This window comes from Hesperophylax consimilis, chromosome 6 (genome assembly GCF_061612785.1).
Source record: "Hesperophylax consimilis isolate HC1 chromosome 6, BYU_Hcon_1.0, whole genome shotgun sequence".
Lineage (NCBI taxonomy): Eukaryota > Metazoa > Arthropoda > Insecta > Trichoptera > Limnephilidae > Hesperophylax > Hesperophylax consimilis.
The window spans coordinates 21,081,492-21,109,135 of record NC_142841.1 but is presented as its reverse complement, the minus strand read 5'-3'; the positions used below and the strand labels follow the sequence as shown (position 1 = coordinate 21,109,135).

The window sequence follows — 27,644 nt, the reverse complement described above, 5'->3', positions numbered from 1 at the left end:
TAATCGAGGCACATCTGGATCAACGAAACGGAGATATCACATAAATATATAAATCTCAATAATCTCATTGAACAATAATACGCGTGTTTTGAGACAGTATTGATTAAGCCAGGCAGAGGTTCAATTCTCTGCTTGCCAATCCACCATTGCACAAGCAACAATTTTATATATTTATAATGGGAGAAGGAAGAATTCAAATAAAATATTATTAGGTTTTATGCAAGCCGGGAAAATTAATTAAGCCAGTGACTCAGTTTTCGCTGTACAAGTATTCTAAAACATTTTCCAAAAGTCCTGAAAGTTGTCTATATAATATAGTTCTACAACAATAATAATATTAGTGATGCTAATTATGTATCACAGCTTTCCTAACAGCATGAACGCATTGTCATCATCTTCGTACAAACTGATAAACTGTTTAAAATCATAACCAATCATGATTAAAACTCGTATACATACATGTTATAAAAATAATTAGTTATTATTGAAATGTACATATTTTTTATTCCAGATCTCGGGGAGGGTGGTGCAATCCCATAAAATGCATTGAATAGATCAAAATAAACGTAAATCTTACGTAAAGTACAAGAAACAAACAAAAAATACACGTAGAAAATATAAAATAAGATTGTTTCTGATATTATGAAGATCAGTTATAATCAACATCAACGAACTGGTAACTCAATCATCAGCGCATTATAGTGACACGTTGCGTGGCTTCAGACTGAGATTGAAAATATGAACATTACGTCGTTGACGAATTAATTAATATATTTTGGTATTTTATGTAACGGGTTTATGTAACAAATCGACGCGTTTAATCCGAAAAATGTACGATAACCATTAATGTTTTAATTGCAAATTTGATTAGAACAGGTATTTTTTTAATTATGTAATTTACACCGTCATAAATTACGATTTAAAAGTTATCAGAGATGTGCAAAATAGGTACCCAAAACCATTTGAAATGCAAAATGGAAATGGGTCAAAACTTTTCCATTTGAAAATGCAAAATGCAAAATGGTTTTTAGAAAAGCATTTCAAATGCAAAATGCAAAATACCTATTTTCAAAATGCATTGAAAATGCAAAATGGTTTCTCAGGTTAAACAATTAAAATAATTATAGATTTTTTAAACAATTTTGTCATTTAATAATGGGCATCAATGTAGAACAAACATATTACATGATGGTAAATCCAAAAACACCACGACTACAGATTATGAAACCACAAAAAAATTGCGCGGGACTAATGTTGCCAACGTAAAAACATAGAAACTGCTATCTAACATTTAATATTACAGCTTCATGGCTCCATGTTTAGTATTTTTTGTAATCGTATGACTCAATTGCCAGGGCTCCTACCAGGGAGCAACGTGACAAATGTAAATTATCTCTCATAGCGAGGTTGAGGACCGACTGATATTTGGGGCTTATGAAAAAAAATGAGTGGAGATAGTAAGAAGAATGTTGCAAAAAAGCATTTAAAATGGAAAATGCATTGAGAAAAGCATTTAAAATGCAAAATGGAAAGTACCCATTTTGCATTTCTATTTGAAATGGATTTATTTGAAATAAAGCACATCTCTGAAAGTTATAGCCGCCACAATTCACAGGTTCGTTTGGTGAGTTTTACTTTAATATGCATCATTTTGGCATCATTTGGGAGACGGTTTTGGGTACCGCCGTTCCGGAAACCATTTATTGGATAACCAACACCTCTGCCATAGGTCGCCCCAAGTAGTTCGCTACGTTTGGTGATTTAGCAGGGGTGCCCGGGTTCATCACACGTCTGGACACACTCATATATAGATTTCTACCCAACCCGCATACCCTTTACCTTCCAGAACTTCCTCTCCTTCTCTAAAAAAAGACATCTACATCCAGCATCTCAAAAGAAGACATAGACCCTGAGGGAAATTATTTTGACCATGTTAAAAAAAAATGAAAATTGACAAAATTTATTTGTGGTGGTAGTCGCTAAAATGGACACAATTTGAGTTATGCCGTGTATTTTTTGTGACTTTCATTGAGATGTAGCTTTAGTCTAATCCGCTTTTGATAAGATGAGATTAGTGAAAGCTTTTGTTGTTGTGCATTAATTATAAGTCAGTAGTCATAAGCTTTTGTCTTAAGTCACTAGATAAAATCTTAGATGTTAGGTACTAGTTCTAAGTCAGTAGTTTCAACCTTAGTCGTAAGTCACTAGATAGGTAAGATGTAAGTCACTATTTGTTATACAACGTATGTACTTGTTGTGTAAAATTTTAAATACCAGACAATCCGATAGTATTTAAAGATTTCCGTAGACGTACGGGCGTTATGACATAACACTGAAGAATAAAAAGACAGGTCTTATTTTATATGTACTAGTTGTAGGAAAAATGTCAAAATCAAAGGACGCGGACGGTCTGACAGTCTGATATTCGAGCCTTCCAACATATGTCCTTCTTCCCCGAGACCAATTGTATTCATCCTTCAGCATTATTGCAGACAAATAATATAAACATACGTCCTGTGTTCAAAATAGAGAGAGGGGGGAACATTATCGGTTACCTTATTTAGAAATCCTACAACGGCTTAATAGAAACAAAAATAAAATGCTATTTTCATGTTTTTCAAAAAGAAACATTTTTGTGCAAACAGAATAAACATGTTTTTACAAAATATTATATTAAAAATATATATATATACTTATATATTTTTTTAAATTTGTAAACCCTTTAAAAATATGGTTTTGTCCCGTGATTCGATGCTTAACGATGGGTAAAATAGGCTACTCACTTTATTACTCTATTATGAGGTGACGAATTGGTAAGGTGAATAATTAATTTGTTTATTTTTTCGTTTTAAATCTGTTTATTACTTGTTACGCAAACTATCCTGTTGAGATTTTAATCAAAATTTGACAACATCAATGCTCCATTTGGATTGCCTATAAACTGAAAAAAACAGGAAGGTTTCGTTCAAGTTAAATTTGTTTGATTGGACTCATCGTTGTATTCATGTTTTTTTTTCATAATATTTATTTTTAATTTGCTTAATTGGGCTCATCCTTGTATAATTTTCTTTTTTAATTTGGTGAATTCCAAAGAGCCTCTCGGACCTCGTCACATTTATTCAAACCATCTTTAGATCCGCATAACTCATTAAATAATGTATATAAAATCAGGGGCATAAACGGGAACCCGGTCATGACCCTAAACCGTACCCAGTCATGCCCCGAACAACATACCCTTTTAAACCCCAAATGCCATATTTCACATACCGAATCGGCTGTACGGAATTTTAGGCTGCAATTGCATTTGCCACACACATGTATAGTAATCGCTCTTCTTAAGTGTTGAATGCCTCAAAACTGAGGTCATGATTATGAAAAATGCTAAATTATTTCAAATGTTTTTTTTTCGTAACGCCATTGGTAAGGTTAGCTTCGTTCTGCTTCGCAGCAAATGACAGAACCAGGATTCGAACCTATACTTTGAATCCGCCCATGATTGTGCGAATAACGCTGTCGGCGCCATGTTTGTTATGAGTCGGTTAACAACTTTAGCCTGACCACAATGTTTTTTTTGTTATTTGTTTTTGGGGTATTATGCCGTGTTGCGCTAACTCCTTCTTTAGCCAACGTTTCGGACAGCATTGCAGTGTCCATCATCAGGGAAGACATCTGCCCTGATGATGGACACTGCAATGCTGTCCGAAACGTTGGCTAAAGAAGGAGTTAGCGCAACACGGCATAATACCCCAAAAACAAATAACAAAAATACTTTTGGCCGTGAAAATCTTAAATCATATTTGACCACAATGTGATTATTCGATGAGTAGAGACCGCTGTTCAATATTACTTATAGAATGTTCCAGATCTGTAACTACTGATATTAATCCGCCGTAATCGTTGTTAAAAACCTAATCGTTGCAAGTGATGATCGCCGTGCTTGTGCAGTGATAACTGTTTCAACATGACTGTAATAAGTAATTTGTGATCCATTCATTTAACATTATTGGAGTGCGGGCCACAATAAACTATACATATATCAAGATAATCAAACTTGCTGGTAATTACAATATTGTGCGTTTGATTTGATTTTAGTAAACAGACACAACTTTATTCACGCAAATCCACATAGTGGATCATACATGTAATTATGTGCGATAGCCGCGTACAGCAGAATTTGTCAAAATCTCGTAATATATGAATTACATTATATCTTGTAATCATACAGCTTCGTCTATCCCGTTAATGTTTCACGACGATGGCGATGTTTTAATTACTGACAATTATTTAATCAAAAGAAATTATCAAGGGTGTTCACAAACCACATTTTTGCCCTCATTTCTAATACCGCTATTTATCCATAAATGTCTGTGCTTGAAGACCCGTATAGTAATATACCACAGTCCACAGTCTACAGTCCACAGATTCAGAGTTCATTATTTCCACACTCCAAATTTAAATTTAATGTCATCATCATAAATTCGTTCTTTGACCTTTAATGAAGTAGCCAGGGACCCTTTCGCTCTCTTGAGAGATAAACAAGAGAGAAGAGAAGTGGAAACATCTAAAGAATGATGAGATTTGAACTATGAGTTCATGGACGGATGGCTGAATAAGTGTGGCAATCGTATTCCGAAAGAATATAATATTTATGAACCTTATAGTTCACTCAAATTTGAAATATGATTATTACATCATACAAGGGAGGTAGGGCGGCAGGAAGGGTGGAGGGTGATGAATATAAATATAGTTCGTTTGGGAGACGTTGAACTAGAAGGCAAAATTACTAAAATTATTAAGGGGGCAGTGTATTATATTACGATTTGAATTTGCATTAACTCCGCACAGGAGGCACTAAGAAAATAATAATTTCCCCCAATACTGTGTGGAGGGTCCTTTTAAAGAATTCCGTTACCAAAATATCAATTATTGCTAGGAGTGTTTGTTTAATTTTAGTTTAAATTTGGGAAAATTAATTAAAGATTAAGAACTTGGCACCAACTATCTCTAGTTTGGTATCTTTTTGAAAGATTTTCATAGTAATATAAAAGTATTTTTAGCGTCGTAAATTAATAATTTCGCCTTGTGTGCGCCGCTTTGCGTAGATATAAATTTCAGTAGAATGGTTGAACGATGTTGGCGACGCTTTTGTGTGGGTGGTATCAAACTAATAATAGTTAATGGCCCATCTTTTTTGTCTGGTAAAAAAAATGCTAGACAACTTTCATTATCTTAGATGATTGTTTACATTAGTCTTCTAAACAATCAACCCATCCCCTTTCTCACCCCTTAAAGCAGAATTTTGCATAGATTTTACATTTTTTCGCTCAAAATTTGAGGAAAGTAATTATTGTCTAATTATGCTGAATAAAACTAAAAAAAAAATTGGAAAAAGATATCTTTTTCCGGAAAACTTTCCGTAAACTGCAATCAACATTTACAACTCCATTCTTGCTCCACATTTTAACTACTGCTCAACTTTCTTATTCCAGTGGAACGACCGAGAACAAAATAAATTTCAAATTCTCCAAAATAGGGCAATGATAACAATACTTAGGCGAAATAGATATTCAAAATTAAATAAAATGTTAAAGGAACTAAATTGGCTGATATCTGTACATAAAATAGTAAACAACCTGTTACCCAAATATTTCTCAAATGAAATTGTATACAACAAGGACATACACAAATATAAAGCAAGGACGTACAATGAAATCAGGCTACCAAAAAGGACGAGGCGAATACTCGGAATAGTATACTATATAAAGGGATGAAATACTATAATGCGCTGCCGGAAAACTTAAAGTCTGCACCAATTGGAAAGTTCAAGATGTTGTCTTAATAAATAAATAAAAATAAATGTCTACATCCGATTTCGAAAAACTCTCCGTTAATCCCGCTGGGGAGTTCAGCTAGCTTTTGACTCTAAACAACTTATTTATAATATATTTATAGAAATACTGTTTCAATCCGATAAAATATTCTGAATTGTATTTATTGTTATTAAGTTTAATTTGTAGAACTCCATTTTATTTTTTTATTTTTTATATATACAATAATATTATTATTGGGTTTATAAAAACAGTTTATTTTTAAACAAGTTCTGCTGTGTAATTATTATTACGCGTGACAGCTGTTTCGCCCTCTGAAGGCATTATCAAACTGTGGGTAGCCCACTTACAGACGATAAATTTATATTATTTCTAGGTAGGTATTTTAATTTCATTTACTGATTTCTTAATTGATTTCTAAGTAAAATATCAAAAATTATTAATGGTTATTACCCCAGCAAAGTTTCCCCAATTAGTGTAATGTTTAAATTTGACTGAATGTCTTTATGTTAGTTATTCCCAAACGATGACTCATAGGGTTATTTTAATAGCATAATTAAGTACTTCATAGTGCACTCATATTTGCATTAGGTTTGAAGATATCTAGTAGGGGTGAACGAATTATATTTGTTTGTTCATTAATTAGAATAGCTTTTGGATTATTAGAGTTTTTGTTAATTTCTAACTGCTCTAAAAGATTCAGTTTACGGCCTTTATTTTGTATGTGTAACGGAGTTGGTTTATTATTATCATTAAGTGAGTGATTTTCATCTAGGAGATGTTTGGCAAATTGAGATTGTATTTTATTATTATTTTTAAAAGATCTTATATGTTCTTTAAACCTAGTGTTAAAGGACCGGCCCGTTTGTCCAACATAAACAGCGTTGCATTCGTCACACTGGAGTTTATAAATGCCACTATTTTGTAATTTGAGTACCTTACTTTTTGAGTTTTTAAGAGATGATCCTAAGTTGTTATTTGTGCGGAAGGCAATATCTAAACCACACTTTTTGAGGACTTTGGCAATTTTATTAGATGTCTGTCCGATGAATTCTAAACACCCGAATTTATTATTCGTCTTATTATTAGTCGTTGGGTAAATTAATTTAAGGTTATTTTTGTGTTTGTTATTATTAATTATTTTTTCAATGTCTCTACCCTTGAAGCCATTATTTTTAGCAATAGTTAGGATTGTATTTTTTTTCCCTCTCGTATGCTTTCTTGTCAAGTGGGATATTAGTAAGCCTATGTACCATTGAGTGGTAGGCAGATAATTTATGTGACCATGGGTGTAAAGATTTATAATTAATGGTCGTATCTGTAAACGTAGGCTTACGGAAAATTTCAAACGTATGTTTATTATTTTCTCTACCGATAGTTAGGTCTAAAAAATTAATTTTATTATTACACTCTCTTTCAACCGTAAAGCAGATTTTACGGTTGATGGAGTTAGCAAATGTGACAAAAAGATCTAATTGTCTGTTGGTACCTTTCCAACAGACCAAAATGTCGTCAACATAACGAACATAGTATATTATGTGTTTGCTAAAGATTGAATTTAAAATTTGTTTTTCAATGTAATCCATGAATATTTCTGCAAGAAGTGGACTGAGGGGCGATCCCATTGGTAATCCGTCGTTTTGTTGATAGAATTTATCATTAAACTCAAAGTAGTTAGTTTCAACACAAATTTTAAATAGATCGAATAAGTCTTTTTTAGTAACTGGGTTTATATTAGATTCGTCTAAAATATCTTCAATGATTTTAAGGCATTCTTGAATAGGGATATTGCTAAAGAGACTGACCACGTCTAAAGATATGAACTGGCAATTGTGCGGTAGATTAATGTTTTTTATTTTATTTACAAGTTCGAGAGAATTTTTAACGCTATGTTTTGGGTAGAATTTAGTATGTTGTTTGAAAAGAAAGTTAAGTTTTTTGGCGAGTATTGTCGTTGGGGCGTTTATAAAAGAAACCACGGGACGTATGGGGATATTATCCTTGTGAATTTTAGGTTGTCCGTATAATGCAGGAGCCCTTGGATTCATCACCATTGCACTTCTTCTAGCGAATTTATTTGGGAATATTGATTGGCAATTATTTATTAGGTTGCGCACGTTTACTGAAATTTTGTCCGTTGGGTCCTTTTTTAAGATTTCAAAGTCTTCTGGTTTTAGGAATGCTTCTACTTTATTTAAGTAATCAATTTTGTTTAATATAACGACGGAATTTCCCTTATCCGCTTTAGTAATTGTGAGGTCGCTATTTTTAATTTTGGCTTTAATATCATTTAAAATTTCCGTTTCTTTTATATTGAATTTATTTTTATTTTTACTGGTTGATTTCAAAGTTTTTCTCAATATATCCGCTGTTATTTGTTTAGGTAAGCCGTTATTTTTTATTTTAGACAGAGAAATTTCTGTGTCGATTGCCAAACATTCAATTTGTTTTTTAGTGATATCTGAATTTATTTTATATTTGAAGCCTTTATCTAGTAAATTTATTTCATCTTCTTCAAAAGTTTCACCTGATAGGTTAATAGTTTTTATATAAAACTCCGTGTTTGTATTACTTTGATATTCATTGACTTTTACATTTTTATTTTTAGATTCGACAAGTTTTTTAAGTTTATTTTCCTGAGTTTTGAATTTATCAGATATAATTCCGCCGATGTGTTCACGAGTATCGTAATCCAGGGTATCAAATTCCCATGGATGCAGTTTAAAAGTTAATTCCGAATGCAATACCTTGATGTAGTGAAGTATTGTGTCCCTTTTCCGACAACATTCCTTAGTCTCCTCCTTCAACCATATCCTCTGCGCTCGATGCACAGTTTTTATGGCTGCCGAGGATTTGCTTTTGGTAGAAATATGCACGTACTTGGGGATCACGTTTAACTTCAAACACTCTTGGTTAAACCAAAGGTTTTGCACTATTTTCCGATGTTTTAATTTTAATCGTCTGTAAAAAATCACTTGGGTAGCTATATCAGCAACCTTCAATTTATTTATTGTTATTAAGTTTAATTTGTAGAACTCCATTTTATTTTTTTATTTTTTATATATACAATAATATTATTATTGGGTTTATAAAAACAGTTTATTTTTAAACAAGTTCTGCTGTGTAATTATTATTACGCGTGACAGCTGTTTCGCCCTCTGAAGGCATTATCAAACTGTGGGTAGCCCACTTACAGACGATAAATTTATATTATTTCTAGGTAGGTATTTTAATTTCATTTACTGATTTCTTAATTGATTTCTAAGTAAAATATCAAAAATTATTAATGGTTATTACCCCAGCAAAGTTTCCCCAATTAGTGTAATGTTTAAATTTGACTGAATGTCTTTATGTTAGTTATTCCCAAACGATGACTCATAGGGTTATTTTAATAGCATAATTAAGTACTTCATAGTGCACTCATATTTGCATTAGGTTTGAAGATATCTAGTAGGGGTGAACGAATTATATTTGTTTGTTCATTAATTAGAATAGCTTTTGGATTATTAGAGTTTTTGTTAATTTCTAACTGCTCTAAAAGATTCAGTTTACGGCCTTTATTTTGTATGTGTAACGGAGTTGGTTTATTATTATCATTAAGTGAGTGATTTTCATCTAGGAGATGTTTGGCAAATTGAGATTGTATTTTATTATTATTTTTAAAAGATCTTATATGTTCTTTAAACCTAGTGTTAAAGGACCGGCCCGTTTGTCCAACATAAACAGCGTTGCATTCGTCACACTGGAGTTTATAAATGCCACTATTTTGTAATTTGAGTACCTTACTTTTTGAGTTTTTAAGAGATGATCCTAAGTTGTTATTTGTGCGGAAGGCAATATCTAAACCACACTTTTTGAGGACTTTGGCAATTTTATTAGATGTCTGTCCGATGAATTCTAAACACCCGAATTTATTATTCGTCTTATTATTAGTCGTTGGGTAAATTAATTTAAGGTTATTTTTGTGTTTGTTATTATTAATTATTTTTTCAATGTCTCTACCCTTGAAGCCATTATTTTTAGCAATAGTTAGGATTGTATTTTTTTTCCCTCTCGTATGCTTTCTTGTCAAGTGGGATATTAGTAAGCCTATGTACCATTGAGTGGTAGGCAGATAATTTATGTGACCATGGGTGTAAAGATTTATAATTAATGGTCGTATCTGTAAACGTAGGCTTACGGAAAATTTCAAACGTATGTTTATTATTTTCTCTACCGATAGTTAGGTCTAAAAAATTAATTTTATTATTACACTCTCTTTCAACCGTAAAGCAGATTTTACGGTTGATGGAGTTAGCAAATGTGACAAAAAGATCTAATTGTCTGTTGGTACCTTTCCAACAGACCAAAATGTCGTCAACATAACGAACATAGTATATTATGTGTTTGCTAAAGATTGAATTTAAAATTTGTTTTTCAATGTAATCCATGAATATTTCTGCAAGAAGTGGACTGAGGGGCGATCCCATTGGTAATCCGTAAACGGGCCGGTCCTTTAACACTAGGTTTAAAGAACATATAAGATCTTTTAAAAATAATAATAAAATACAATCTCAATTTGCCAAACATCTCCTAGATGAAAATCACTCACTTAATGATAATAATAAACCAACTCCGTTACACATACAAAATAAAGGCCGTAAACTGAATCTTTTAGAGCAGTTAGAAATTAACAAAAACTCTAATAATCCAAAAGCTATTCTAATTAATGAACAAACAAATATAATTCGTTCACCCCTACTAGATATCTTCAAACCTAATGCAAATATGAGTGCACTATGAAGTACTTAATTATGCTATTAAAATAACCCTATGAGTCATCGTTTGGGAATAACTAACATAAAGACATTCAGTCAAATTTAAACATTACACTAATTGGGGAAACTTTGCTGGGGTAATAACCATTAATAATTTTTGATATTTTACTTAGAAATCAATTAAGAAATCAGTAAATGAAATTAAAATACCTACCTAGAAATAATATAAATTTATCGTCTGTAAGTGGGCTACCCACAGTTTGATAATGCCTTCAGAGGGCGAAACAGCTGTCACGCGTAATAATAATTACACAGCAGAACTTGTTTAAAAATAAACTGTTTTTATAAACCCAATAATAATATTATTGTATATATAAAAAAAAAAAAAAAAAATAAAAATAAAAAATAAAAAAAAAAAAAAAAAAAAATTCTGAATTGTGATATCTGTTGATCAAATGTTTTAGGTATACGGTTTTGACGGCCTCCGTAATCGAGGGATGAGGCTCTCGACTAGAATTCCGAAGGTGGTGGGTTCAAATCCCGGCACGAAACGCGATTTTTTCAAAAAAATAATAATAATTTTTACGTGTTGACAATATTATTTTATCATGCGATTTATAAAAATTTCATGAATATTGTATAGCTCTCTTGAGGTGATTTTGCACAAAAACGGCGCTATCCAAATCAACATTCTTATTATTATCCTGCCTATATAATAAGCAGTGGCGAAATGGATTTCAGTAATCCTCCGACGTTCAAAACTTTTATGGGATTAAATGCTTAAAAGTAATATTAAATTTTTAGCTTACTTTTCTCATGACGTCTCCCGCTGATAGTCCTGGGTATGGAGTGGACCCCAGGGTGACCACTTCCCAAATCAGGACTCCAAAGCTCCACACATCAGATTTCACTGAAAATATGTCATCATACAATGACTCCGGCGCCATCCATCTAAAAAAAAATAATTTCACATTGAATTAACTACAATAATTAATCTTTAAGTATGGACGTTATTTTTATTAACACTACCCTGGACGGGGAGTCTCACAGGCTTTTATATTCATTTGTAACGTTAAAAAAAAATATTTCGAATCGCTTCGAAACTACATCATTTAAAAAAAAAACAAACATGTAAATTTTAATCAATTTGATTGTTAAATAAAACTATAGGAATTTGAAAAAATCAATAATGGCAGTTTTCAATCAATATTTTTTTGGAATTAAAAGAATTTCAAACTATTTATAGAACAGGATAAACATGTTGATCCATTATTTATTTATTTATTTATTTATTTATTAACGCCGATTATAGCGGCTTTTACAAAAGAATAACATTTTTTTTTACTTATTATAAATACAGAATATACATAGATAAAAAAATATAAATACAAAATACATAAAAGAGAACAATAGAAATGGTTATTATAAATACAATGCAACAATGTGTATATATAAATATATAAACAATTAATTTACAATAAATCCCGGATAAACTAATACTTTAAAACTGTATTTGGTTATATTCAATCAGAGAAGCGCTGACATACAGTTTTAATTAAGTGGTGTTTGTATGAGGATAAACTAGCAATGTTTATAGATTCATCCAAAACATATTTATCACCAAGTACATGTAGGCGATTCATTGTGGAATTGAGTTCAGCGTTAGATCCTGTATTGTTGCAGTGATAGGGTAATTTGAAACGAACTGATCGACTAGGTACACGGAAACATATTAGCGAAAGAAGTTCAGGGGAGTTCAACAGGTTGGTAACGATTTTAAATAAATAAAATAGGTCAAAACAAATTCTTCTTTCTTTTAATGTATCGAGTCCCAATAAATGTAACAGAGAGGGGTAATTAATGTTTTCGATGAGTATTCCCAATTTAAAATTAATATAACGTAAAAATTTATGTTGGACGCGCTCAAGAGAATTCTCATGTACACTGTAGTAAGGACTCCAAATGGTGGTGTTAAATTCTAGTAGGCTTCTAACAAGTGAAGTGTAAAGTAATTTGACAGTTTTTAAATTTTTAAAATCCTTTGAAATCCGTAAGACAAATCCTAACATTTGCATTGCTTTACTGGTTATATTATTAATATGTTTATTAAAATTATAATATATGAGGAACAAAAAAAATATAAATACATAAAAAAATAATACAAAAAAACAGTCTTACAACATGTAAATTATTTACAGCACAAAGGACGAAAAAATTGCAGGCAGACAGACTTGCTGCACCCAATACAAACACAGGTAGTTATTGCATATTTTTTTGCAGGACAAATTCTGCACCCTCTTCCAGTTCCTTTAGTCACTTTCATGATGCTGTTATCAGTTCAAACTCATATAAATAGTAAAAACTATTGTATGTGGCAATAATGGACGTAAAGTCTGTCAGACGTATAATACATCAATGGGCTCAGGTCAATTTATCAATAAGTAGTACCATGTGTCATGCATCGAGCGGCGCAAAGCTGACTGGAAGCTACTGAGTCGGTCAGTCGCGGGAAGCAGGGTAAACCCAGAAGTCTGTGAAACCTAGAAGCCAAACATGTAGTGGAGCCTATGAGACTCCACTTTTTGGCTTGTGATTAAAACCACGACCTTTTTTAAATAATGCAACCGACAATAAAATTAAGCTAGTCGAGAGGTTGGGAGACCATCCTAACTCTGTCTTGAACAAACGCCAAATTTTCCGCCAAAAGAAAATGAACTACGCAAATTGTATAAAATGAAAAACAATGCTAGAAAATGATTTAATTTTATTATCTCATTAATATCAGGTAAGAGAATTTTGAAGAGTTGGACATCAGAGAGGCAACATTGTGCGAAACTTTGAAGGATTTTCACATAAACGAAAGAAACTTATTAAGAGTATTAATTCACTCTTACCCTTGAAGATTTGATAAATTGAATTTCTCCTTGATGATTTGCAAGAAGCTCAGACTTTGTTCGTTAAACAGTTTACAAAAAATTAGGACTAGAATAAAGACAAATTGGTTTATTGAATCTACTTATATAATAATGTCTCTAACAAGAGAATTTGATCCAAATTCATGAAAATCCGTGAAAGCTGAGGAAAGTTGTTTTAAAACATTTTTTAAAACTTTCCTTGCCACTTGGCAATTTTTTTTAAATTAAAAAAAATTACAACTTTGTTTCTCAGAAAAGTTATTTCTCTGGAAGGCTTGCTTAGGATATTAAGAAAATATATAACTACTGCTTCTCAGAAAAGTTATTTTTCTGACAGGTTTGCTTAGGATATTAGTAACTTGTTGTTTAGAACATTGGTCAAATTGTTCAGTGTTATAGGTAAATAACTACCTATGTTTTTAAAAATTCATTTTTTCCCTTGTGGTTAATACATAAAACATGTCTTTATAACAAGTTTCATGAAATAAAATTGCATTAGTCCATTAAAATTAACAAAATATTTTTTTTCCCAGCTATATGAAATGAACACACATTTAAATTAATCCACATTAGCAATTTATCAAACTATAGAACATAAAAAATAAGATAGGAACAAAATGAATCAATGGAATACACTAAGTTCAACAAATGCAAAGAAGAGATTTGAGAGAAAAAAAGAACAGGAATGGAGGAAAGTCGCGGTTTGTTTGTTTACGGGGTAACACCGCGCTTTATATGTAATACAGTTTTACAAACATAACGATTTCTACATGATTTTTGGCGCCTATTTTGTGTTTATCAATGATCTATTTTGTGTTTATGTTTATCACGCAATGTTAATCATTTTCCCAACTGTAAGACAATGGATCAATAAATTCGAGGCCGCCGGTTCTATCCAAAATGAGACAAAACACGGCGACCACGGAAAAGGAAGAAATATGAGAATGGTGTTGTAAATATATTAAATTCATCAAATGTAATTATACCGGTGATGAAAGAAATTTTGCGCATGAAATTTTTGCATGCAGAACGAATGAACGAAGAAATGAATGTAAGGAGAATATATGGTGCAAATGTGATTGGTAGCAGAAGGTGGAGACGCCCGAAGAAGAAATGGCACAATCAACTGAATCAGATACTAAACTTGAGTCGGGCCATGTCAAGAGTCAGACCAATATTCTTCAAAAGATAGCCAACATCCCAGGCGTATTGTTGCAAAAATATCTTGATCCTGGATTCGAGGAAAGCTAGCGGCGCGGTGGTGAATATTTAGACGACATTTTTTTGATAAATAAATTTCACTTTTATTTTATTTATTTTTTTTTAATGCTTCCGATTTTGTTGTCCGGGTTAAATTACCTTGGTTACTGGGGTCCTCAAATAATTTTTTTTTTAAATCCTATTTATTTACCTAAATATCCTATCGCTTACTGGCAGTTTATTTAATGCGTTATCTGATATACTCTTCTTTAAATATTTATATTTTTTGGGATCAAAGCTAATTCTTTTCTATCTGATATTACAAAAAATAATCAGAGAGCAAATGCAAAGTATATGTCTTAACTAGCGTTGCTAAGCAACCTTGTTTACTTTTATTATTACAAGTGTTAATTTTATTCTTATGACTTCAAATATTGATTTTTTTGAGTTTTCATAAGTTCAAAAACTTATGGCGCACCTGTATTTTTTTATTTTTTTTTATAGTGAATACCTCACAAGAGTCCCAACTGCTCCCGTCTGGAGCCAGTGAGACTATGGCATCCCCAATTGGGGGATGTTGTGAGGCTGAAAGTAAGTGGGGAAGGGAAAGAGGAAGGTGGGGAAGTACCTGGCTATTCAGATCTAGTCACTTAACACGGCTAAAGCCATTTGGAGCAACGTTTCAATTCTGAATGGTGGTTTTACACCAGGGCGATACTGGTAGTATCTTCCACTCTGGAACGTGCCGCAAATATACTATATATTATTTTAATTAATTAATTGTGAAATAACACGAATTAATCAAATAAAATTTATTTGCGCACGCCGGGTTCGAACCCGCGACCTTCGGAATGGCAGTCCAATGCGTTACCACTGGACTATGCCGGCCGTCAAATAATGATATTAGAGGAATAAAATGTCAACGGAACTGAATTTATTTCCAAGCCTTTGTAATGGGACTTTGGACTGGGTAATAAAGTTGTTACAAAAGTTTGAAGCTTTGATCATGTTTGTTGTTTTTAGTTTCTTTTGATTATTTAATTAATTATTTAGGCCGTTTTCACTTACTTTTATGAAAAATGAATATATGAATGTGAACAACATTTGAATGATGTGATGAAAAGTTTTCGAATCGAAGTGCAACATTTTAGGACCATAACCAAAATATGAACACGACCTAGTAACAAAACCACAATGAATGTAATCCACACAAAACATCAGCATTATAATATGTCAGTTATTTTATTGACATAAATAACTTGTTTTCACCTTCATTGGCAGAGTATATAACTTTTTGTCTTTAATTTAAACCAGTATTTATTAAAAAAGTCAAAACCTAGAACAACAAAAAACAATAAAAATTCTTGAAATGGTATTATTTATTTTGTGAAAGTGGCGGAAGACAATAATTGTAGAGATAATAATTATTATTATTGCAGTCAACAGCAATGACTTCGCGGAATCAAATTTTGCATTAGCAGCTTTCATTAGTTTACTTCAATTTTCTAACGAAAACTAATGTTGACATGAAACAAACCTTAGTTAAAATTACCTTTCTGTGGAATTGACATGAAAAAAACTTTAGTAAAAATTGTTTTTTGTGGTGTTAGGTGTATATTGATGATGTATTTAAAATTGCTAGAATTAGGAGCTTGTAATCCTGCTGAACCGTATGCGGTAAACACCTGACATGCTGTGGTGATATGTGTTAGTGACACGTGTCGTGATGATCTCACCTGATGGGTAACCTCCCTTCGCTCTTCCTTTCGTACACGTGCGACGTGATGACATCCCTGGCGAACCCGAAGTCAGCCACCTTGCACACGTGGTCCTCTGTGATTAGGATGTTGCGGGCTGCAAGGTCTCGGTGGATTATCTGATAAACAAAAAGAGATAAAAGATAATTTAACATTTCCACAAGCCATGAAAATGTATTTTTTAAGATTCGATGACATCGATTTTACCAGTTCGTATTAATTATAAAGTTGTAAAATATGTTGTAGGTAAGTATATTCGACATCTCTATACATCACTACACTATTAGATAAACAAATTTTTATCTAGGCAACTAGTAGTTATTTTTTTAACTTGAACATTCCATGTCTTCCTCGGGCATCCTTGACGTATCCTGCCATTCACTTCCACGTCATACATTATCCTTAAACTTTTCTCCCTTTCTTTGGTCGTCACGAACGCCATATTTTACCACACATAATTATTTATTCATTTGATCATGTCATGTCTTCCTTGGGCGTTTCAGATTTTTTGAACCATTCCCTTCATGTCATATATTCTCCTTACACCTCTTTCTACGTTAGTTACCTACGTCTCATTTTACCACAAATACCGTTCACTACTGTATACCATATTGTTTCTGTCGAAAAAACTTCATTATATCGACTTTAAATCGGATGGTGCCCAAATTATCCTTTGTCAAATAAATTACTCGATTGTAGCAAGAGTCCACCGACATCATTGTGTATCCTGGCAAAAGGTAATTAATAGTTATTTCCTTTCTGAATACAAAAAAAAATAGGAAATCATGACTAGCGTGGCACCATTCCTGTTTTGTCCTGCACAACTATCACAGTAAAAAGAAACTTTTTTTTTTTTGCGGCTATATTAATTTTTCAGATATCTACTTGTACGTAACTGTGCAATTATGCTCTTTTTCATGACCATTCTCACAAACGCTTTCATTGTAGGAGACCGACGAGTATTTTCGTGTGTAATACGATTTCACATTCTTTCCGTGGACTCCATAAGGAGTGTTTAGGATTTGATTCTTCTCGCTCTTAGTTAGCTAAAAGCATTTTTTTATATTCAACCTTGTCAGCTAAATTTTGCTTTCAAATTCTATATTTTGTTTTTTTGTGTAAGTTTTTATCTTTTAACAAAATAAACACTTGTCTTTTTTGAAATATTAAATTTGTTTGTATATTTTTTACGGAGATATTCTCAGTTTTTTCTTCTTCAGGCAAATATTTTTGTCCGGAAACTCTAGTTATTATAAGCGGGAAATTAGTGAATCTACATGACGTAAAGAATAAATAAAATAAAAATTCTAAACACCTTGAAGGGCATTTTAATAATAATAATAATAATAATAATAAATTCTTTATTCCAGGATATTAAAATATTAAAAGACCTTAAAAAGCTGATACTATGATCAGCGACCGATTTTTTCGAAATTTAACATAAAGAAAATCCAACTTCGGACTCATTTTACTCGAAAACTAAACCTCGTACTGAGTGTGAGTTTTCGACCATCGATTACATTTGTAATATTTGCGAATTCCATTGGAAGTTATCTATTACTTCGTACTGCTTTTATTTCTATTTTTTACACATTCTCGCGACGCATTTTAAAAATGAACTCTTTTATATGAGGCTTACGATATTTTGCTTGGCCAAAAAATTAACCAAAAATAATACTATAAAATTAAAAATTCACTTATTTTGACTCCGGTTGCTGCTTTTCGTGTGATCTTTTGCCAGTCCGTCCGGATATGTGTTTTAAACGGATTCAATAAATGAAAACGAAAATCGTCAAATTGCAGTTTACAATCTTCTACCGGGAACGGCTCAATGAAGTCCTTGATGTGGAAATTACAGTTTTTATTGAGATATCTTAAAAAACATCATTTAATTTTTTTTTAATTAAATAAATGGTTACTATTTTATGTAAACTTTGACATCGTTCTCGTTATTGATCCGCCAAAGGAATTCATTGAAATTGCGTATTAGCGGTGATTGCGTTCCTAAATGATTATTTATAACATAGAATTAAAATTCAAAAATTTAAGCTAATTTTTAATAATAAAATTGGAATATATTTTTTTGCAAATATATAGTAAAATATTATTTGGCCGAGATATTTGTATGCATTGTAAAATTGTGGATACTTTTTGAACCCCTCAAATGAGGAGCCTCTTCACAAAGAATTCTTTATTATTCTATTATATTATTTATGTAGGTGTCTACGACATGATTCATTCAGATTTTCAAAAATCAATATATTTACATGCTTTACGGGTAATAGAAATTGAAAAAAAAAATATATGTTAAATATCTACATACCTACTCCCATAAAAGTAAAATAACTAGGTTGGTGTATAATGTATTCAATGTAACTTTATAGGCGACCAGTTATATAAAAATGTCACTTTATTTCTGATTCCTTTAAATTTATATAATTCAATACATATAGGCATTATGTTTTAAATTTTATTTGCTAATATTTATAATTATTTTTTAGGAGAAGGTAGGTACTTAGAAAGATAAACCAAACATTTATTTTTATTAAAAACTAGCCGTACCCTGCCACGCGTTACTGTGGCTCAGACTGTCTGTGCACATAGAGAAACAATAGCGCGCTTGTCACTTTTACGTCCTACAGTTGGCGCTGTTTTGTAAATAAAGCATGCTTGTCCAACAGATGGCGATATAAAAAAATAACATGTTTTTACCTGTCACAGGTGACATCTATATAACATTAAAACACACGCGTATCCGAACGCAATGTTGTTTTGTAAAGGAGGAACATTCCAATGTTTAAATGTCATAGTGATAATTTCAGGATCAAGTAGAGGGTTCAAAAACGGCAGAGCAGAGATCTCAATCTCATGATTGTGGGATTAATTTTCTGTCAAGTAAGGTGGGAAATCAGAAATAAAAGAGGAAGTACTTAATCAAAATTATAATGAAACCATCAAAAGTACAACAACAAAGGAGTACAAAGAATACCAATGTAACAATAGGAATAAAAGTAGACACATACCAGATGGACTCCTGAACCAAACTAAGCTAACTTTACGTGGCCGAGAAACGAAGGAAAAACAACGGATGGCGAACGAAAACTTGACTCCGGTAGAGGGGAACAGACCCGTGACGGAAGCCAGGACATCCTTCACTTAGTGGAGACAGGAGAGCGCAACTCCTTCAACGAGCGCCTGTAGAATCTTCATCCGAGTAGCACGTGGAATCCCAGGAAGCAAGGTCATCCTTCACTTGGGGAGACAAGAGGGCGCAACTCCTTCAAGGAGCGCCTGTAGAATCTTCATCCGAGTAGCACGTGGTATCCAACCAGACTCGTCTTACGGACTACGGAGAACAGCAATCCGTGACTTCGCAACGCGGGGTTAAACAGGGGTTAAACTAGGACCAATCTATTTACGGTTTCAAGTCCAAAACACAAGAACTACAAACATGAGCACCGGCCATCACCGAAAAAAGCGGGGTTCCATAACCTCCACTAAAAATAATAACCTACACGAACTATTCGTGTTAGGAGAAACACCCCGCGCCCTTTTTAAAAGATAAGAATAACTTCTAATCACATGATTAACTCAGATTAAAACACCTCAAATGGCGAGTGACTAAATCACCGTGCAGCTGCCCAAACTGACCGGGGAGGAAGTCACCAAAAAGAAAACTATCTTTTCTTCCTCAAAAAATATTAACAAACTTCAAAAAAAAAACACCATAGACAAAATAACCCCAATTAGGCAAGAACTGCACTTGTCACAAAATATTTATGTGACAGTGTCAAAATTTCAAAGCAATCGATAAAAAACTTTCGGAGATGTAAGATTTTGAAGAAACGAACATTTTTATTTTTATTTAAATATATATAAAAAATAATTTTACGGTACAAATAAAATATAAACGATATTTCACATTGTCAAAACTTTCTTTCAAATAATTTTTTTTTTAATAAAGATTACTTTTTACAAATAAATTGATTTGTCTCATTATTGAGCATGTCAAACGGATAATTTAATGTGCATTTAAATAATAAAATTTCCACATTGTTTATACACTTAAAACTGTACAGCAATTTTATGCTCTATTTAGGCATAATAAGAATGACAGTTGTTTGAGTTTTTTATCTTTGTAAAAAACGCACCTCAATTGATGACTGCAAAATACTTCTTTATTATCCACCAAAAATACAAAGCTTTTAATTTTTAATATTGTTTTAATAATAAATAATTAATAATGTTTGTCCATTAGATTTGTTTTAACTGAAACACTGAATTAATAATTGCGTTATTAATTTCGTTGTGTATAAAATGTAAATTTAAATATAAATATTATTCAAAATATAATATTTCATATTTTAAAATAATTTACGAAAGTAACCACAAAGTTTAAATCCGTCCTATCGTCACTCAAAAGTGGTTTTAATGTCAATACCAGGGTCAAACAAGTATTTACGTCAATAACATCGTAACACAGATTTCATAGAGGGGATAAAAACACTTCGATATAATGCCCTTACAAATCCTCTGTAGGGGCCGCGGCCATGGAGAAAATATACCTAATACAGGCTTAGAAAATAATACTATAATAACGAAGTACTTTATTATAAATTCCAAGGTTTCGAAAATAACAAACGAATCTGTTTTGCAAATTTCGTCGTGTACATGATCTCAATTAATTATTTCCAACTACACAATATTGTGAAAGCCTCTGTGGTCGAGGGGTAAGCCTCTCGACTAGCAAGCTGAAGGTTGTGTGTTCAAATCCCGGCGTGCGAAAGTATAATTTAATTTGATTAATTTTAAAATTACTAATTAAAAATAATACATAGTATATTTGCGGCACGTTCCAGCGTGGAAGATACTCTCAGTATCGTCCAGATGTAAGATCAACATTTAGAATTGAAACGTTGCTTGAAATGGCTTTGGCCGTGTTTGATGACCAGATTTGAATTGCCAGGTACATCCCCACCTTCCTCTTCCACATTTTCTTCACTTCCTAACTACCTTCAGACTCACAGCATACCCCAATTGGGGATGCCATAGTCTCACTGGCTCCAGACGGGTGGGAGTAGTTTGGACACTTGTGCGGTTTCATATTGACAAATATTACTTTCTCAAATCGTAATGAGCTTAAGTCTAAATGTATGAAAAAGACATTCGTGTATGAAAAAGACAGCATGATTAGGCCGGATAGTATAAAAGGTTAGGTCTTCTTTTGTTTAGTATGTCTTTTTACGAGAAGCCTCCTTCTAAGTAACATATACCAGTAGTGCGACAATAAACGTGTAAATAAAGTACCTACACTCCAGTATTACTATTGTCAAACTACCTATCATTATTATACGATATCGTTCACTCATCTCTCCTCAAGTATTAAACAAAGGGGAACCAGTCTGTTACAAAGTGATTCAGTCAAAAAGTAACCACAAATGAGTGTAGTCGATAGATCACTACACATATGAAATGTAACATTCATGTGCAGGTTCATCCAACTAACATGTAAATTTAAGATTGTTTTTTTTTTCCATTATTTCTGGCTTTCACCCTTCAAGGGTGTTCTTGGTTATCATTTAAAATTATTTAGAAATGAAAGGTGAATTTAAATATTAATTTTATTTAAATAAGCAAATGTCAAAATTATAATGAAAATTGGAGTCGAGTTCAGACTTAGAAGAGATGAGATGTTGAATGGAGGGGAGGCAATTTTAGATAAGGCTTGATAGAAGAGAGGATATTTGTTTAGAGAGGGACAACCAAAAAATATGTGATCTAAAGTTCCCACTTCTAGACCACAGAATGTACAATATGGGGAGTCAAGGACGTGAATTTTAAAAAGATGGGAAGGAACGGAACAATGTCCGATCCTCATTCGAATGAGTGAAGAAATTTCTTTTTTTTTTTTTTAAATGAGGGAATTGCTGAAACCACGGTTTTGATGGAATAGTCCTTTGTATTGAGGCATAGCAGGCTCCCTTGGATTGACTAGCAATGTGCCAATACTCCGACCAAACATTGCGGGATCTATCTTTGATGATGGCAAAAATGTCAGATAGGGGAATGTGGTTTACGAGGGTAACAACAGGGTTGGACGCTCCTTGTTTTGCCAAGGCATCCGCAATATCATTACCCATGATACCAACATGTCCAGGAATCCAAATCAGAGTTACAGTTTTACCAGAGCTTTGAATGGAGGCTATCATCTCTCGAATAAGGCATACAAAGTGATCATCAGGATGAAGAAGAGGACTGGATTTAAGTTTTTGGAGGGAACTGAGAGAGTCGGAGAGAACGAGGGAATGTTTAAAATTTGTTTTTGATTATATATTTGAGAGATTCTATTATTGCAATGCACTCGGCTGAAAATATTGAAAATTGATTTGAAATTGAATGAAATATTCTGTCATTATAATTATTGTGGTAAACGTTAATAACTATACCACAGTTAGGAGAGTCGGGAGATTTGGATCTATCAGTAAATAAAAGAGAAAAGTTCGGCCATTTAGATGAAATAATGTCATTGAACATATTATTGACAGTTCGGTCCGGGAGATTGGAATGACTTTTAAGGATTCCGATCCCTTCAAATATTGTTGGGGATAGGGCAACGTGACTATATTTTAATTTGTATAAGGGAAGTAGATCATTTTGGATGATGTGAAGCTCTGAGAGAGACTTAAAATTTTTACAGATGTCAGAAAGAGGTTTAGTTGAAGCTCTGATTGTAGATGAATGGGTTGAGTCAATGAACAACGAGACGCTGGGGATAACCTGATGACATTAAGAATTTAAACATTTAAGAACAAATTTGTCAGCAAATAGTTGACGCCTTAAATAAAGAAGAGGATCAGAACATTCTACTCGAAGGGAATTGATGAGTGACGATTGCATCGCTCCAGTTATAATTTGCAAAGATTTAGATTGAATTTTGTCTAATTTATCAAGTACATTTTTTGAGGCAGTACTAAAAAGTGGGCAGGCATAATCGAGATGGCTTCGAATAAGTGCGTTGTAAAGCAACTTAATGCAAGTAGGGTGAGCTCCCCACCAAACGCGAGATAATGATCTGATGATGTTTAAATTTTTTTCGCATTTAGTAACTAAATTATTAATATGGGATGACCATTTAAGTTTCCTATCAAATGTTACTCCCAAAAATTTTACTTCAGAAGCGTTGGGAATTGGAGAATTTTTAAATAAAATTTGAACGGGGGGGTTTTATGGCGGTTTGAGAAGGTGACACACTGAGTCTTTTGGATTGAAAGTTCAAAACCATTTAAGGTGAGCCATGTGCAAAGGGCATTCATGGCTTCGTTAAGATATTTGACAGCGAGAGGGATGATTTTGGATGATAAGAAGAAAGCTATGTCATCTGCGAACTCAATAACTTTTACTTGTGGGAATAGTGACATGCATATCATATGTGTATATATTATACAGTAAGGGGGACAATACATCGCCTTGTGGTAAACCCTTCCAAACAGACCTACTTTGAGGAGAAATATCTGGAAGTTCAATGAAAATTTTTCTATCTAGAAATAGATTAATAATAGATTAGACAAACATGGGGGAAAGGCCAAGGCCTAGAAGTTTTTTTTTCAGGATTGGGATGGAAACATTGTCAAAGGCGTCTTCTATATCTATAAAGACGGCAAGACAAACTTCCTGTTTAGAAATTGATAAATCAATATCAGTGCTGATGATGGCAAGGTTATCCTGAGTGGATTTTTTTTTCTAAATCCAAATTGAGATGGAGAGAGAAACTTTTTACTCTCGACAAAAAATTCTAATCGGTTTTTAATTAATTTTTCATAAAGTTTACTGAGGGTTGATGAAAGAGCGATTGGCCTGTAGTTGGATCCAGAATTTGGTGATTGGTTTGTTTTTAAAATAGGGATGATTATTTGACAACTCCAGTCATCAGGCATTATACCAGTCTGGAAGATTTTGTTTAAGATGCTTGAAGTGGTTTAGAACATTATCATTACTATTTTTGATTATGCTGTAAGGTATACCATCTCTGCCTGGAGATGAGTCCTTGACTATTGATAAACAATTTTTTAGAAAATTAAGGTGAATGGAGAGTCTAACCAATGATTAGACATAGGAGTATTATAGATAGGCGTTATTTCATCTAAATTAGGTACAGAAGGGGGGGCAATTTTGTCCAAGAATTCATCTTTCCATTTAGAATGAGACGCTCGAGGAGATGGTGAACTAAAGGAGGATCTAAATCTTCGGATCATAGACCAAACTTCCGAAATTGGAGTGTTCGGAGATACTGAACTGCAGAAGTTGTACCACCAAGATCTTTTTTTGACCTCAATACCCTTTTGGCAGTGGATTCAGCGTTTTTGTATATAAGATAGTTCTCCATAGTCATATTGTAACGATAGGAAAGAGATTTAGCTTTCCGAATTCTTACTACTTTGGAACATTCCTCATCCCACCAGGGAGTTGGAGGGAGTTTTTTTAAAAGAGATTTAGTTTTAGGGGGAGGATTTGATTTATTTATTGCAGTTGTGAGCATTGATTTGAAGTTATTATAGTCATCTTTGACGGAAAATGTATCGGTGGCGGGTAAATTTAGTAGGAACTTGTCCATATGAGACTTAAATTCATCCCATTTGGTGTGTTTTGTTTTAATCTTTGTCGAAATATGAGACTTGTCCGATTGGAAAGAAGTTTGATAAGTAATGGTGATCGGGAAATGATCACTGGAGCAAGGGTCGGGGGACACCACCCACGAAGAGAGAGAAGCCAGACTAGTAGAACATATCGAGAGATCCACTGCACTGGGGTTTGTGCTGGGGCGTGAGATCCTACTAGGAGATCCGTCATTCAAAAGGAAAAGGTTGGATTGATCTAGGAAATCCATCACACTTCTACCATCTCGGTCGGAGAAAGCAGAACCCCAGACGGGGGAATGGGCATTAAAATCGCCTAATATAAAAAAATGGGGCTTAGTTGACTTACAATTTGCAACCAAGTTTGTTTATTGAAGTGGGCTGTTGGAGGAAGATAGACTGAAATAAAGGATGTGTCCTTTATTTTAGCTGCAACCATTTGGAAGTCAGCATTGGGGGGTTTGATATTATTTATTGGGGAAAATGATATGGATTTTTTAATAAAAAGGGCAGCACCGCCGCCCGAACCTTCTGGGCGGTCGTCGCGGAGACAGGAATACCCTTCCACATTGGGTGGAATGGTGGTAAATTGGGTGGAATGAGTAAACCAAGTCTCCAAGATAGCAGCCAAAGAAATAAAGTTGGAATTTAATAGGTTAAGGAGATCAGATTTGTTAGAAATAGCACTTCGGCTATTCCACTGAAGTATTTTGACATTTTTAAGAGTCATTTTGAATAAATGATTTTAATGTGGAAATAATAGTAGCAGCGTTGGACGGAAGATTAGTTTGAGAAGAAATAAGGTCAATTAGAAGCATAATAAGAGTTTGGATAAAGGAAGAATTGTCTTGGGAGAGTTTTTCAGAAAGTTTTAGAGAGTTCATTGAGGACGGATTATAATTATTTGCACACCCATTTGTGGCATTTGAAAGAGGTGAACTATTGGTATTTAAGAGCAGTGAGTTGTGTTGTTGCTGATCGTATCCAGAAGCCGGTTTAGAGATAGCGTTTTTGTATGTGAATTTAGTTGAACTAGAAGAAGTTGTTGTAGAAGAGGGAAGAGGGTTGGATGAGGAGTTGCTGGATAAAGCCTCAGCAAATGATTTTTTGACAGGCGGGAATAGTTTAGAAGCCTGCAGAAAAGACAAGTTCTGAGAGGCCATAGAAATTTTAATATTTTTTTGGCGAGATTGTTCTGGGCAAGAAGTGTTGATAACTGTTTGTGAGCCTGAGCAGTTAAAAAATTTGAGTGAAGAAGAAGAAGGACATTGGTCAGTTGCGTGGTTTTCTTCACATTTAAAACATCTGGGTCGAGATCTGCATGCAGCTTTGGTATGACCAAAACGGCAGCAATTGAAACATTGAGTGGTGGGATAAGTATATATTTCAACTGGTAATGAGTTGAAGAATAAATATATATGGGAGGGAAGAGATTGACCTTCAAAGGTGATAACGACAGATTGGGAGGGCTTCCAGAAAATTGTACCCTCAGAGGAGTCCTTGTAATTTAGCCTCCTGGCTTTTATGGGATTGCCAATGTGTTGGGGGGTTGAAAGTGAAGACAGAATTTCTTCGATGGACAGATCGGTCGAGATACCTCTGACCAGGCCCATGCGAGTGACATTGAAAGTAGGGATATAAGCCTTGAACTTTGAATTAGATGAAATGAAGATATTTTTGATGAAACTGTTGGCAGCTGACCCTGAGAGGAATTCGACGGAGATTCGGAAGCGACCCTCGGCTTTTACACCTCCAGGCTTGATTGAAAGATTCTTGCTATTTGATAGGAATTTGCCAAATTCAAGAGGGTGGATGGTTTTTCCTTGCTCAGTTTTTTGGGCGTATACTATGAATGGGCCACGGGAATGAAGAGAATAAAAGTTTTTTGGAGGAAGTTGAGAAAGTGCTGGTGGGGACTGTGAAGTCGAAGGAGAGTCAAATTTTATTGGGGAAGAAGAAGTAAATTTCCTTTTTTTGGTAGAAGTCAAAATGACAGAATCACTGTCAGAAATTTCTCCATTTTCCCCGTCTGGGGGGTCTGGAGAGGGATCTGGGGGCTTTGTAGGGGGTCCAGGAGGGAAATCTTCCTCCATTATTCACAACAGTAAACAACTACAATAATAGTATGGAAAATGACAGAAGTAAAATTTTTTTATAAATACCTGGAAATCAGCAGCGAAAAGTGACTCCTGGAAAATCAGGAGGGAGAAGAAACCTCAAGGCACAACACACTACACTTTTTTTTGCCATAAAACAAAAAAGAATGGTAAAAAATTAATTTTAGATAGAGCGAAACAAAACAACTGATGACAACCAAATGTTATTGTTGCAATCTCTGAACACAGAGTTATTGTTGTTATTAAAGATTGTTATATTATCTAAATATAATATCTTAATTTACAAATTCTTCAGTCCACAAAACGATAATCGGTGGAAGTTTTATTTACTAAGAAAAATACCTGTGTTGCGAAAACGTTTACGTTTCAATTTAAAAGAATATATTGGTTAGTTTAATCACTTCTGTAAAGCTGGATTTTGATGAACTCTTTCGTCT

The 27,644-nt window shown here is 33.4% G+C and overlaps 1 protein-coding gene across 1 annotated transcript in view; it reads right to left on the bottom strand.

The window, feature by feature from the left end:
• The window catches only part of Cad96Ca (tyrosine kinase receptor Cad96Ca), a 228,342-nt gene that overhangs the window by 8,963 nt on the left and 191,735 nt on the right, over positions 1–27,644 (bottom strand). The window contains exons 8-9 of the mRNA XM_089632444.1: positions 16,437–16,576; positions 11,395–11,536 (exon numbers count right to left, since the gene is read on the bottom strand). Of these exons, the coding sequence (XP_089488570.1) occupies positions 11,395–11,536; positions 16,437–16,576 (282 nt within the window). The remainder of the gene's footprint in view (positions 1–11,394; positions 11,537–16,436; positions 16,577–27,644) is intronic.